General features: G+C 44.0%; 1 protein-coding gene across 1 annotated transcript in view; it reads left to right on the top strand.

Annotated features, from left to right (window-relative positions):
- The window catches only part of mlip (muscular LMNA-interacting protein), a 55,776-nt gene that overhangs the window by 22,984 nt on the left and 17,218 nt on the right, over positions 1-15,574 (top strand). Inside the window, exons 9-10 of the mRNA XM_055635226.1 lie at positions 4,381-4,434; positions 11,930-12,085. Coding sequence (XP_055491201.1) covers positions 4,381-4,434; positions 11,930-12,076 — 201 coding nt within the window. The 3' untranslated portion in view covers positions 12,077-12,085. The remainder of the gene's footprint in view (positions 1-4,380; positions 4,435-11,929; positions 12,086-15,574) is intronic.

The raw sequence follows: 15,574 nt of genomic DNA, 5'->3' as shown, positions 1-15,574 counted from the left end.
TTGGATTGTTTTTATTCTGGAATGTTGGAGGTTGAAATGACCAACACTAGAGGGCATATAAAATGAGAGTGTGGAAGTTTAGTGGAGATGTGTGGGGCCAACTTTTACACAGATAGTGGTGGGGGCCAGGAATGCATTGCTAGGGAAAGTGGTGGAGGCAGGTACAATAGTGGCATTTAAGAGGCTTTTAAATGGGTGATGGAAATGTAGGGAATTGAGGGACATAGATTATATACAGGCATATAAGGGTTCTGTCTGGGCACCATGTTTGGCACAGACATTGTGGGCCAAAAGGGGTGTTTTTGTGCATGCGTGAAGGGTCCATTTCTGTAATGTACTGTCCTATGTTCTATGTCATTGGTTGCTGGCAGTGTTGACCGATGTCATCCCCTGTGACCATAAACAAGGTCACCAGTACTAGAGGCCAGTGATGATACTGACTGTCAATGTGAACACAATGCCAAAGCCTAGCGATATCCCAGGTCATTGACACCGACACTGAACTCATTAGTTGTGGAATGCAGTAGTCTGGCATCAATATTGACTCCAAGAATAACACTTTCATCCATTGTGTACAATTCCAAGGCTCCACTTCCACAGCATGCAGAATAATTAATCATTAGAAACTGCCTTTATAAACGGGCAACGTGTCTACACATCAGGATTACACTGAATACACTAGTTCCATGTTAGATCAATAACAAATAAATTATTTTCTGTTGAGCTTTGCTGAAGCAAACAAACAAGAGTCAACCTGTATTACTGCTGTAGCAGTGATGTTATGTGCCAAAGAGATACAAAGTGCTGGAGCAACTCAGCGGGACAGGCAGCATCCCTGGAGAACGTGGTAGGTGATGTTTCGGGTGTGGACCCTTCTTTAATCTGAAGAAGTGCCCTGACCCAAAACATCACATATCCATGGAGTCTGAAGAAGGATCCCGAACCAAAACGTCACCTACCATGTTCTCTAGGGATGCTTCCCTGACCTGCTGAGTACCACCTGCACTTTGTGCTATTTTTTTGTAAACCAGCATCTGCAGATCCTAGTTTCTATGATGCTAAGTACCGTCTTTGTTAACTTACAATGTACAATATATGTTGAACTTTAGCGATATGCTAAAGCCGAGGAAGGAAAAAAAAATTTTTTTGAACCTGTTCATAACACATTTCATAACACATTTAACGGATAAATGGGTATGAAAGGATTAGAGGGACCTGTGTCAATGCAGGCAAATGGGACTAGCCCAAAATGCCAACTTGGTCAAGGTAGGTAGGCCGAAGGGCTGTACAGATCTAAATGTTGTTTGTGGAAAGCATTCCACTGTAAATGTTGAAAATCTAACATTAAACATAAAGTGCTGGAAATACTCTGCAAATCATGTCTCTCTAGAGAGAGACAATCACAGTCAGCAAACTGAAATGATGTTCGGATGAAACGTTAATCTGTTTTATTTCTCCAGCATTTTCTGTTTAAACGAAAACTTTTGTTTGGCAGATTATGAGAAAATCGATTTGAGCCTTGAAATTTACTCCCAGTCACTTACTACCCAGACAGGATTTCAGAGATAGCTAACTCTGAAACTCATTGAAATAACACAAGAATTGCTTCACATTTAGATGTAGGATTTCAATCAATGTCCCGAGCTCCCATCATGTAGCATCTTCTTAATTCTGGTTCAGAGCAGCTTATCATCCATGTGAACTGGCCAAAGATCTGGCGACTGTGATCATAGAGAGCCAGGGAAACAGGCCCTTCGGCCCAACATGTTTATGCCGACATGTTTATGCCGACCTGGATGCCCCTTTTAAACTGGTCCCATATCCCCCTAATCCTTTCCTATCCATGTACTTGTCCAAGTGTCTTTTACACAATACAATTTATTTGTCTGTAGCTGCATCAACTACAACTTCTAGCAGTTTGTTCCATCTACCCACCACCTTCTTTGTGAAAAAGTTGCCCCTCGGGTTTCCTATTAAATCTTTCCCCTCTCACAAACCTATGCCCTCTAGATTTTGATTCACTTACCCTGGAAGAAAGGCTCTGTGCTTTCGCCATATCTATTCCCTTCACTATTTTATACATCTCTATAAGATCATCCCTCCGCCTCCTAAATCTTATCTCACTTTGTAAATGTCACCTGAACTAACCTTGATGGTTCCATAAGAAGGTACATAAAAATGCTGGAGAAACTCAGTGGTTGCAGCAGCATCTATGGAGCGAAGGAAATAGGCAACGTTTCGGGGCGAAACTTTGCCTATTTCCTTCGCTCCATTGATGCTGCTGCACCCGCTGAGTTTCTCCAGCATTTTTGTCTACCTTCGATTTTCCAGCATCTGCAGTTCCTTCTTCTTAAACACTGGTTCCATAAGATTCTATTCCAAATTTCTCCTAACTTTTCAGAGTTCACATAATTATTACTGAGAGCCACACAGTGGTTTAATTAATACGTTTACTACCCAACATGCCCCACTCAGATAGAGACCACAATAGGTTTAAACCTGGCTTGTTGCTGTGTAGAACTGATGCTACAATTGCATCTTAGACGGAAGCAGAAGAGGAAGCCATTTGGCCTATTACAGATCTTTGGAATAGCTATCGTAAATTGCCCCACACTCCTTCCCATTCTCCATTGCCCTTTCAAATATCTTTCAATTTTCTTTTGAAAATTCACTTCTGAACATTGTTGTTCCACCATTTTTTCAGGCAGCACATATTAGGTCATAACTAATTGCTGTGTCCCAGAAGTTTCTATTTTGCCTTGGAATCTTTTGTAATGATATTAAATTTGTACTTGCCTACTCATCTACTAGTGAATGCAAAATCCTTCCTCTCTCTATGAAAAGCCTTCATGATGTTCAAACCAGGATTTAAATCTGTGCTGAATCTTTTGCACTTTATACCATCCTTGTGTATCTCCTCTGCATCCTTTCAAATCAACCATGGGTTTGGGAATAGGGATATTATCCCACATTGTAGACAGACATAAAATGCCGGAGTAACTCAGCAGGTCAGCAGGTATCTCTGAAGGGAAGGAAAGGGTGACGTTTCGGGTCAAGACCGTTTCACATTGTTCTTGGTAGCCACCGCGACTGCTAAGAAACATATTTGTGGAAACTATAGCAGGGTAAGATTAGTGCAATGCACAGTCGATTCAAAATATTGCTTTTGCAGTTAACAGATGAGAAATGTCAAAATGGACAAAGAATTGGAGGGCAAATTGTACTCTGAACAAATCCTGGCTCGAGTCTAAGAGGAAAGTTGAGATGCGGTCAGGTGTACACTTAAAAATTACATATATGGCAGTAAAAGAAAAGGGTGCGGGGTTAACTTAGTCTGCTTTTTGCAGAAGATTATTTCTTCTGAAGAGTTTTAGGTCCTAGAACTGCTAGTTCATAGTTCAAACTAATATTTTTACTGACCAAGCAAGTTTGGTGCAGTTCTAAGCATTTCTGTAGTTCTAGAGGGGACTGTGGGATTAAGTATGGTGGTCTCGTAAATCTTTGTAGAATCATTGACATTTCCACAAACAGACTTGTCTGTTAAATTCAGTCAGGAACGCATGCATTGCTTAAAGTAATTTAATTTTCTGTTCAATGTAAGTGACATAGTATGCAGAATAATTAGATATTCAGGTGACTGCTGTTAAAACTCGTATTCACCAATGCTCTCTGCCTTCTGTTTAAATGTTGCCAGCTTATGTTGAACTGTAGAGGGAGTACAGAGAAGGTTCACCAGACTGATTCCTGGGATGGCAGGACTTTCATATGAAGAAAGACTGGATAGACTCGGCTTGTACACGCTAGCATTTAGAAGATTAACGGGGGATCTTATAGAAACTTACAAAATTCTTAAGGAGTTGGACAGGCTTGGTGCAGGAAGATTATTCCCGATTTTGGGGAAGTCCAGAACTAGAGGTCACAGTTTAAGGATAAGAGAGAAGTCTTTTAGGACCGAGATGAGAAAATCATTTTTTACACAGAGTGTGGTGAATCTGTGGAATTCTCTGCCACAGAAGGTAGTTGAGGCCAGTTCATTGGCTATATTTAAGAGGGAGTTAGATGTGGCCCTTGTGGCTAAAGGGATCAGGGGATATGGAGAGCAGCCAAGGATGGGATACTGAGTTGGATGATCAGCCATGATCATATTGAATGGCGGTGCAGGCTCGAAGGGCCGAATGGCCTACTCCTGCACCTATTTTCTATGTTTCTATGTTTCCCCCAATATTGCATTGATGTGTCGGTGCTATTAACTTTAAACAAGTGAATTATATATATTCTTTAAACACATCATTGCATAAAGTTTCACTTTGCCCAAGAGGTTATCTAGAGAACTATGTTTCCCACACATTTCTTGTTATTCTCTCTTTTTATGTGATGAAGCCACAACACTCAATAACAACAATCCATGAGAATGAAGCTTTGGGCATCAATGAGGTAAAGATGCCAATGTGCATGAACAAAGGATGACTTTTAATTATTTTGCCAGCATCACAGTGCATTGAGATGAATATCATGTTATCAGGTTGTTTCTAAGGCTTTGCTGTGTAAGATTTAACATTGGGTGTTGGGAATGAAGCCTGGAATTTCTTTGCCTTTTCAAACCAGTTTGGCTCGCATTGACCAAAGCAGTGCAAAAGAAAAGGTACAGAGTTTTAACTGCTAACTATCAGCCAATTTTCAGTGATGTCTAAAGGGCCTGTCCCACTTGGGTGTCATTTGCGCGTCACGCAGGTGGCACACGAAGATTTTGTGAATCCCAAAATCCTGGGGCACCGTGCGCGAACGCGCGTCACTGCCAACGCCACCACGTCTCACCTTGCGCCATGCACGCGTAATGCACGCCATGACGCAGACGTGATGCATAAATGACAATAGACAATAGATGCAGGAGTCGGCCATTCGTCCCTTCGAGCCAGCACTGCCATTCAATGTGATCATGGCTGATCATCCCCAATCAGTATCCCATTCCTGCCTTCTCCCCATATCCCCTGACTCCGCTATTTTTAAGAGCCCTATCTAGCTCTCTCTTGAAAGCATCCAGAGAACCTATAGTGGGGTACCACAAGGCTCAGTGCTGGGACCCCAGCTATTTACAATATATATTAATGATCTGGATGAGGGAATTGAATGCAACATCTCCAAGTTCGCGGATGACACGAAGCTGGGGGGCAATGTTAGCTGTGAGGAGGATGCTAGGAGGCTGCAAGGTGACTTGGATAGGTTGGGTGAGTGGGCAAAGGCATGGCAGATGCAGTATAATGTGGATAAATGTGAGGTTATCCACTTTGGTGGCAAAAACAGGAAAGTAGATTATTATCTGAATGGTGGCCAATTAGGAAAAGGGGAGATGCAACGAGACCTGGGTGTCATGGTACACCAGTCATTGAAAGTAGGAATGCAGGTGCAGCAGGCAGTAAAGAAAGCAAATGGTATGTTAGCATTCATAGCAAAAGGATTTGAGTATAAGAGCAGCGAGGTTCTACTGCAGTTGTACAGGGTCTTGGTGAGACCACACCTGGAGTATTGCGTACAGTTTTGGTCTCCTAATCTGAGGAAATACATTCTTGCCATAGAGGGAGTACAGAGAAGGTTCACCAGACTGATTCCTGGGATGGCAGGACTTTCATATGAGGAAAGACTGGATAGACTCGGCTTGTGCACTTTGGAATTCAGAAGACTGAGGGGGAATCTTATAGAAACTTACAAAATTCTTAAGGGGTTGGACAGGCTAGATGCAGGAAGATTATTCCCGATGTTGGGGAAGTCCAGAACTAGAGGTCACAGTTTAAGGATAAGAGGGAAGACTTTTAGGACCGAGATGCGGAAATCATTTTTTACACAGAGAGTGGTGAATCTGTGGAATTTTCTGCCACAGAAGGTAGTTGAGGCCAGTTCATTGGCTATATTTAAGAGGGAGTTAGATGTGGCCCTTGTGGCTAAAGGGATCAGGGGGTATGGAGAGAAGGCAGGGATGGGATACTGAGTTGGATGATCAGCCATGATCATATCAAATGGCGGTGCAGGCTCGAAGGGCTGAATGGCCTACTGCTGCACCTATTTTCTATGTTTCTATGTTAACCTGCCTCCACTGCCTTTCCTCGTCTCCGTTCTAAATGGCTTACTCCTTATTCTTAAATTGTGGCCCCTGGTTCTGGTCTCCCCAACATCGGGAACATGTTTCCTGCCTCTAGCGTGTCCAAGCCCTTAACAATCTTAGATGTTTCAATGAGATCCCCTCACATTCTTCTAAATTCCAGAGTGTACAAGCCCAGCCGCACCATTCTCTCAGCATATGACAGTCCCCCCCATCCCGGGAATTAACCTTGTAAACCTGCTCTGCACTCCCTCAATAGCAAGAATGTCCTTCCTCAAATGAGGGGACCAAAACTGCATACAATACTCCAGGTGTGGTCTCACTAGGGCTCTGTACAACTGCAGAAAGACCCGTTTGCTCCTATATTTGATACCTCTTGTTATAAAGGCCAACATGCCATTCACCATGCCATGCCAATGACGCGCAAATAACACCCAAGTGGTACAGGTCCTTAACACTAATCTACACTTCTATCTGGACTACACGTCTTCCCACCCTGCTTCCTGTAAGGACTCCATCCCCTACTCCCAATTCCTCCGTCTACGCCGCATCTGCTCCACGGATGAGGCGTTCCACACCAGGACATCTGAAATGTCCTCATTATTCAGGGAACGGGGGTTCCCCTCCTCCACCATAAATGAGGCTCGCACCAGGGTCTCTTCCATACCCCGCAACACTGCTCTCTCTCCCCATCCCCCCACTCGCAACAAGGGCCGAGTCCCCCTAGTCCTCACCTTTCACCCCACCAGCCGTCACATACAAAAAGTAATCCTCCGTCAGTTTCGCCACCTCCAACGTGACCCCACCACTCGCCACATCTTCCCATCTCCCCCCATATCTGCCTTCCGCAAAGACCGCTCCCTCCATAACTCCCTTGTCAATTCTTCCCTTCCCTCTCGTACCACCCCCTCCCCGGGCACTTTCCCTTGCAACCGCAAGAGATGCAACACTTGTCCCTTTACCTCCCCCTCGACTCCGTTCAAGGACCCAAGCAATCGTTCCAGGTGCGACAGAGGTTTACCTGCATCTCTTCCAACCTCATCTATTGCGTCCGCTGCTCTAGATGTCAGCAGATCTATATCGGTGAGACCAAGCGGAGGTTGGGCGATCGTTTCGCCGAACACCTCCGCTCGGTCCGCAATAACCAAGCTGACCTCCCGGTGGCTCAGCACTTCAACTCCCCCTCCCACTCCATCTCCGACCTCTCTGTCCTGGGTCTCCTCCATGGCCACAGCGAGCAGCACCGGAAATTGGAGGAACAGCACCTCATATTCCGTTTGGGGAGTCTGCATCCCGGGGGCATGAACGTCGAACTCTCCCAGTTTTGTTAGTCCTTGCTGTCTCCTCCCCCTCCTCAGCCCCCCTGCTGTCTCCTCCCATCCCCCAGCCTTCGGGCTCCTCCTCCTTTTTCCTTTCTTGTCCCCGCCCACCCCCGTCCCCGATCAGTCTGAAGAAGGGTTTCGGCCCGAAACGTTGCCTATTTCTTTCGCTCCATAGATGCTGCTGCACCCGCTGAGTTTCTCCAGCTTTTTTGTGTAACCTACTAATCTACAAACTTGTTCAACTATAAGCCAGCCTAACCCTTGACACTGGGCATGCAACCTTACAGAAATAATCAAGTGGTTGCTAACTGCATCTTTGAGTAGGCTCTGACATTTAAACTTGAAATCATCTAAAAGCTTGTATTTATACTTGTTTTTGATTTATAAAGAAATTAACACTTTGCCTGAAATTGATAATTGATTCTGTGCCGTTTTTATGTCATTTTTGCTAATTAAAAGATTGGATTAGATTCTCCTATGAAATTTCTATGAAGCCACTTTTAAATATATCAAAGCCTATTTTTTATGCAAAAAAGGTTTCTGATGCACGATCACATTCTATAACACTGATTGATTGCATGAGACTGGCAGTATTTAAATTTGACGGTATTCTAATAAATTTGAGTGGAAAATTAATTTTGACCACAGTTTCCATTGATTGCATCACAACTGGAAACTCTTGGCTATTGCCAATGTCCTGGGACGGACATTCAGCATAGATGTTACATTTTCATCTGGATAGGGAGAGTCTAATATATTAGCTGCAATGCAAACTCCTCCAGGAGTTTGCACAATTTAATAGCTATTTCAACAAATTTTGTTGCTTATTAATGATAGAAATTAGAGGAATAAAATGGTTTGATTGCATTCATATACCTTCCACCACATATGAAAGATTTGAGCTGAACGTTGAACAGCCTTGTATTGTTGAATAAAATGGAAAATACAAAAAACACTCAGCTAATCAGGCAGCATCTGTGGAAAGAGAAACCATTAACATTTCAGGTCCAGGAACTTTTCTTTTTGATTTTCACAATGTTTGAATGATACATTCTTTGAAAAATTACGTTATTTTACAATTCAACATAAAATTTCCATTAAATTGAACATTTTGCAAAATTTCTACAAAGTCTTTGATTATTTTAATTCTAAATGTGTAACTGTAAAGTGTGTGGTGACAGAGAACATACGGGGCGGTATTCATATCTCTACCTCTCCATTTACATGGAGCATGCCTCCTCTAATCAGGTTGATTTACTGTGGGGAAAAAAACAAAGCGCTGGAGGAACTCAGTGGGTCAGGCAGTATCTGAGGAAGAATGGACAGAAGACATTTGGGGTCAGGACACGCTAGGGCAGCATGGTGGCGCAGCGGTAGAGTTGCTGCCTTCCAGCGCTTGCAGCACCGAACACCCGGGTTCAATCCCAACTCCAGGTGCTGTCTGTACGTAGTTTGTACATTCTCCCCACATTTCAAAGATGAACAGGTTTGTAGGTTAATTGGCTTTGTGTGTGTGTAAACTGTCCCTAGTGTGTGAAGGAAAGTGTTAATGTGCGATGCGGACGGTGGGCCGAAGGGCCTGTTTCCGTGCTGCATCTCCAAAACTAAAAAAAACTAAAACTAAAACTTCTTCAGATGTAAATGCCGAAACATTGTCTGACCGTTCCGTCACAGCTGTTGCCTGACCCACTTAATTCCTTTGTTTTTTTGCTCCCAATTCCAGCATCTGCAGTATCTTGTATCTCATGTTTGATTTACTGTTGCCTTGATATGTGTTTGATCTTTGGGCAGCCCAGAACCATGTGGCTGGAGTTGCTACTTAAAGCTGGCAGAAAAATTGCAAGTTATACTTCGATACAGCTATTCTCAACTTTCTTACATCCTGAAGTACTTTTCTACCAATGCAATGCTTTTTTTTTTTAAAGAGATACAGCATCAAAACTGGCCCTTTAGCTCACCAGGTCTGCACCAGCCAATGATTATTCGTACACTAGTTCCGTGTTACTCCAGTTTTGCATCCTACACAAGGGGCACTATAGAGAAGCCAATTAACCTGCACACGTGTGCGTGTTTGGAGTGTGAGAAGAAACTGGAGCACGCAGAGAAAACCCATACGGCCACAGGGATAACGTCCAAACTCCGTACAGACAGCACCCGTAGTCAGGATCAAACCAGTTCTCTGGTGCTGCAAGGCAGCAACTCTGCCGCTGCACCACTGTGTCACCGTTTTAAGCCCACTGCTGTATTTCCAAGTTGAGCATCTTTGTAACAGTGCGCTACTGCCATCGCATGCAGTCGTTTCCACAACATCGTCAGCTCTTCTCGTGGATGCTCCCACGTCTCCACACGGGATCTCACACGTTGTCTTCTGACATGACTTATGCGGGATGTATCCCTTACATAAGGGGTTGGACAGGCTATATGCAGGAAGATTGTTCCCGATGTTGGGGAAGTCCAGAACAAGGGGTCCAGTTTAAGGATAAGGGGGAAATCTTTTAGGACCGAGATGAGAAAAACATTTTTCACACAGAGAGTGGTGAATCTCTGGAATTCTCTGCCACAGAAGGTAGTTGAGGCCAGTTCATTGGCTATATTCAAGAGGTAGTTAGATGTGGCCCTTGTGGCTAAAGGTATCAGGGGGTTTGGAGAGAAGGCAGGTACAGGATACTGAGTTGGATGATCAGCCATGATCATATTGAATGGCAGTGCAGGCTCGAAGGGCCGAATGGCCAATTCCTGCACCTATTTTCTATGATCAGTGTGAAGAAGGGTTTCGGCCCGAAACGTCGCCTATTTCCTTCGCTCCATAGATGCTGCTGCACCCGCTGAGTTTCTCCAGCAATTTTGTGTACCTTTGATCTTCCAGCATCTGCAGTTCCTTCTTGAACAGTTTAAATTCACATCAGCTCAAGTGATGTGATTTTTCTCCCTCTGGGAGGTGGTTACAAACAGAGTGGAGAGTCTGAATTACTGATAACTACTTTGGAATTCGTGTGTTAAACGATGTTTGTCTGGAAATTCTACCCAATGTCATTGCCATTCTCATGGTACTGATGATCAGGTCGACTCTGCCTTACGGATGTTGACTGAAAGATATTCCCTGGTCAGACTACCACAGAGAGCTCATCGATTTTCTTCAGAAAGGTTCCATAACAGCTCTCTGAGAAGGCAACTGTCTCATCTTTAAGATGATGCCTCCAACTGTGCAGCACTCTTTGGAGTTGTTATGGATTCACAGCACAGAAATAGACCCTTCATCCAACTGAGTCCACACCGACCATCAATCACTCATTTACACCAGTCCTGCACTACTCGTGTTATTCCCCCACATCCCCAACAACTCCCTGCCTCCAGACAAGACCAGAGGTCAGGAACAAACCGAAGAGGCTGGAGCTGTGAAGCAGTAGCTCTACTATCCACCCCATTGTGCCACCCCACAACCTTCATTGTAGTGGAGTATCACCAAAGATGTTCAATCCTTTAAAGAGGCACATAAACCCAGAGCCTCTGACCCAGTCAGAGAATAAATGTTTTTGTTGCGATCCAGTGCTGTCAATATTTGTCCATGTGAGGCAATCCATGTTTAGCTATACCATCCATGCTTGTGGTGTATGCTGGGCAACAGACATGGAGAACAATAGTATAAGGAACCCTTAGGTCCTATATGTTAACTATGAGGCTTAACCCTTACTCATTTGATTTCTTCAGATGCCCACTTCTCAGCTTCATAAGCTAACTGAAGTACTTTCATTTCTTTATAAATGCGTTTTGAAACCGAAGCAATCCCCACCAACTTAGATGTTCTCATCATGAACTAGTATTAATGATAATGAACTAATAATTCCAGTACAAATACCCAGATGTTCCTGGACGCAATTATTCTTGCATTGTCAATGTGTGTGTACCCCTGCTTTATGGAGGGGATGTGCTCCTAGAAATCTGTGACACAAGCATTTTTTTCCAATGAGTCCCATGTTATAAGTAGAGATGCCTTTCAATGGAAAGCTTTTCTCTCAACAGCAATGTCCACCTAGGTGCAAAGTCTACAGAAAGGAAATTCTGAGTTTTGTACGTAGAAGAGGAAGGGTTGTTGTTTTAATTAACTTGAAATGGATGTTGACAGGAGACACGAGAGACTGCAGATGCTGGAATCCAGAACAACAAACATAAATGGATGTTACATTGTTCGGTATAGTATCAATGTAAAGGATTGCCTTGTCGGTTTCCAAAGTAAATCTCTTTAGTGACCATCCATTGTGAGCCACCAGCCGGTGATCATTGTCTTTGGTAAATCAGTTCATCTGTATACATTTTGTGATTATTCTTTCCGACACCTCCATAATAGTGAATTTTTATTCCCACAATTTTTATCACAAATTTTGGGTAGTGATTTGTGAATTTGGTGAGGGAGAATTTCCATTACCCAGATTGCCATAATGAGGCATTATACTGCATTTTGAAATAGTACACTCTGGGGAAATTGTAATCGTTCTCCCTTGACTGATTATTGCAGCTTGTGAATGCAACAACAAAACCAATCAAAGATCAGCTTCAGAGGAAAGGCACTGAGCGAGGATCTAGGCGGTCACCAACGGATTACCCTGGCAGTGATGAGGAAGTGAGGAACGAGAACGAGGAACGAGAACAAACCATCAAATAATGAATGAAGGTGAGGGATGTGTTTCCTCTGTGCAAAGCCTGACAGCCAAACAGTTTGAGACTGCAGGAGCAAATGCATGTTTGGAGTTTAGCGTGCAGAGAGACACAACATGGAAACAGGCCCTTCAACCCGTTAACTTCACAATAAATTCATCAATAACGTATTTACACTAGTTCTATGTTATCCAACTTTCGCATCCACTACCTACGCACTACGGGCAATTTACAGATGAAAATTAACCTATAAATCTTCATGTCTTTAGAATGTGGATGTGCAAGCTCCACACAGACAGCAGCCAAGGTCAAGATCGAATCCGGGTTTCTGGCACTGTAATAGGCCTTTTTCCCTCCCAACACCAGTCCCTGGAGACTGGAGTTGGGAGGGAAAGGTGGGGGAGTCGAGGGAGAGGAGGGGGAGACAGATGGGGGTGGCTTCATTTACTGGCGGCGGGTGTCTGTCACTGAAATAGGCAGGTGAGATTTCACATCCACTGGGAAACTGAAGGGAGCAACAATTAACTGCTGCCTGCCCGCTGAGTTAAAGAGTTCCCACGGTAAGACGATGTTAGTTACGCCCAAGTTTAAATTTCCAACGTGTGTTTCAGAGTAAATCAAAAACTGTCTGAATCAGCAAGTTAGACACAAAATGCTGGAGTAACAGCGGGCCAAGCAGCATCTCTGGAGAAAAGGAATAGATTCCATTTTTGGTCGGGACCCTTCTTCGGGATGATTGTAGGGGGGAACTGGAAGCAAGAAAAGACCGGGACAAATCAGGGCCAACAACAGATGACCTCAGCAGGGTATTTTGAAGAAGGGTCCCGAACCGAAATGTTGCCTAACCCTTTCCTCCAGAGATGCTGCCTGACCCACTGAATCACTCCAGCACTTTATGTCTATATTTGGTTCCCTGATAGGCCAATTGTTGGCTAGGGATAGTGTGATCCCAAGAGGGAACCAGCATTGCAAACCTTGGACTGGTTAACCAACATTTTTTACTGCATGGGGGGGGGGGGGGGCAGGAGGGGGGTTGGGGGGGGGGGGGGGGGGGGGGGGGGGGGGGGGGGGGGGGGGGGGGGGGGGGGGGCAGGAGGGGGTGGGCGGGGGAGAGAGAGAGAGAGTGTAAGTTACCTAAAATTAAATAATTCAATGTTCATAGTGAACACGGACACAAAATGTTGGTGTAACTCAGCAGGTAAGTCAGATCTGGGAAGAAAAACATAAAAAGCTGGAGTAAGTCAGCGGGTCAGGCAGCATCTCTGGAGAAAAAGTATAGGTGGCGATTGGAATCGGAACCCTTCTTCAGACATCCTAATCGGAATTGAGTCTGAAGATGTGTCTTGTCCCGAAACATCACCTATTTTTCTCCAGAGATGCTGCTTGACTCGCTGAGTTACTCCAGCTTTTTGTGTCTGTCTTTGTTTTAAACCAGCATGTGCAGTTCACTCGTTTACACGGGTCTCTGGAGAACATTGATTGGTAGCGTTCCGGACCCTGCTTCGGAAAGGCATCGATCGCTGGTCGGCGAGGACTCCGAGCTGTATCTCTCAAAGAAGTACATGTGAAAAATTTCTCACGGACCATAAAAATGCGGGACCTTTCAGTAAAGTCCCTTTTAAAGATTATAGTTATTTTCTTGAATCTCATTAACATGAATATGTTGATGTCCATATGCGGATGCAAATCTTTATTTTTTAAATTCAATCCCACAGAAGACAATTTTTACTCACCTTCTGTCCCCTCTGTCCAGCTTCCGGGTTCACCGTTCGCAGGAGTTCCCACGGTACCCGCAAGAGTCAGTACGGATATCGCACTGGCCACTACGTGCATATAATGTTGCAATGTTCAACCACAAGTGTACAAGTCACTCTTGGAGAAATTCAAGCTTGTTTGAATTTTCTCCCGAGTCACCAAGTTACACGAGTACCTGTCATTAGCGCCATGGTGGTCCACGAATGCCGTACGGTTATCGCTAGAGGTTCCCACAATGTTCAACTCTGGTTAACTCTTGCGTCAAGTCGCCCCATGAAAAAGGGATTTAAGGCAGCAGCTCTGCCGGCTGCGCCACTGTGCTGCCCCATGTTGTGACACAGGTAATTATAGGTTGAATGGCCTAATTCTGCTTGTATGTCTTATGGTCATATGGTCTTATGATGTTTTAGTAAAACTTTCACAAGTCTAGTTAAATAATTTTCATGTAAATTAAAATATTTGTACTCATTGACATTTCAAAAGACCATTTAATCCAAGATTCAGGCTTTCGTTTTCCCCAAAATAAATTATGTTCATGAAAAATACATACAAGATGTACAAAACATTTCACAACTATCTTAAAGTTGACAATGTTGGCTATTCGGTTATTAATTGTGCAAGATCCTATTGCCGATGTTGTGACTTCTTTGGACCATAAGCACTTGAAGTGAATGAGCCAGTTAGAGACAATCCAGCCCCTCAATCTCAAGAGGTGGCAGGACCTTAGGCTAGCCAACACAGTCCTTTTCCACAGAGCCTTTGAATTGGCTGCAACGAGCTTCAGAACATCGCTCATCATGCGCTCCTGCAGCCTGGAAAGCGTGAGATTGCAGCATTCACCTATGCATTGCCTTAGATTGGCTGACTGGCAGAAGGAGGTTTACGAGAATGTTACCAGGGATGGTTGGGTTAATGCATGAGGAGCGTTCGATGGCTTTGGGGCTGTACTCGCTAGGGTTTAGAAGCACGAGGGGGAAAAAAACCTATCATACCTCTAGTTTCCCTCTGATCCGAAACGTCATCTATTGTATTTTTCCAGAGGTGCTGCCTGACCCGCGAAGTCACTCCAGCATTTTGTATCTTCATTATTATCTTCGGCCTTTTTCCTACTCTTTCCGCATGATTCAATGATATAGTTTTGTGGAAGGGTTTTTAAAGACATTCATTTTGAGATTTTATAGAATGCCACGTCAAAGCCTGGCAGGTTTTGGAGTTCTATTTAGGATTGAACTGTAATAGAAACAATAAGACACTCATTTTGCTTTCTGCGGAAGCCTATTATGTTTCATTTTGACCTGAGATGTCAACAGAATCTATCACTTTGAGGCAACATGTTAATGTTAATTGGGTCAGTACACTTATGCAGGGGGTATTATGCAGGTGTTCAGAGACTTGATAAGGTCACTTGTCCCCAGCTGCTTTTTTCTTTCAAATTATCTTCCTGCGCTCTCATGCTTCTGCCGTCTACAAAATTGGGATCATTTTGTGTTATGGACTGGGCTACCTCCAAAACTCTCTGCAATTTCTTGCGGCCTTGGGCAGAGCTGTTCCCAAACCAAAAGCAAAACAGACCCTGTAGCCCACTGAGTCCACGCTGACAATCACCAACCCATTTATACTGATCCAACATATTAAATATAACAAAGTATGCTTAAGGGGTCAGATACACCACTCTGCTTCCTGTTTTCCTGTTTGAGTTTAGTTGAGTTTATTATCATATGCACTAGTGCAGTGAGGTGCGGGCACAATG

The sequence above is a fragment of the Leucoraja erinacea genome, chromosome 5, assembly GCF_028641065.1.
Source record: "Leucoraja erinacea ecotype New England chromosome 5, Leri_hhj_1, whole genome shotgun sequence".
Lineage (NCBI taxonomy): Eukaryota > Metazoa > Chordata > Chondrichthyes > Rajiformes > Rajidae > Leucoraja > Leucoraja erinaceus.
This window is presented reverse-complemented; position numbering and strand designations above follow the sequence as displayed.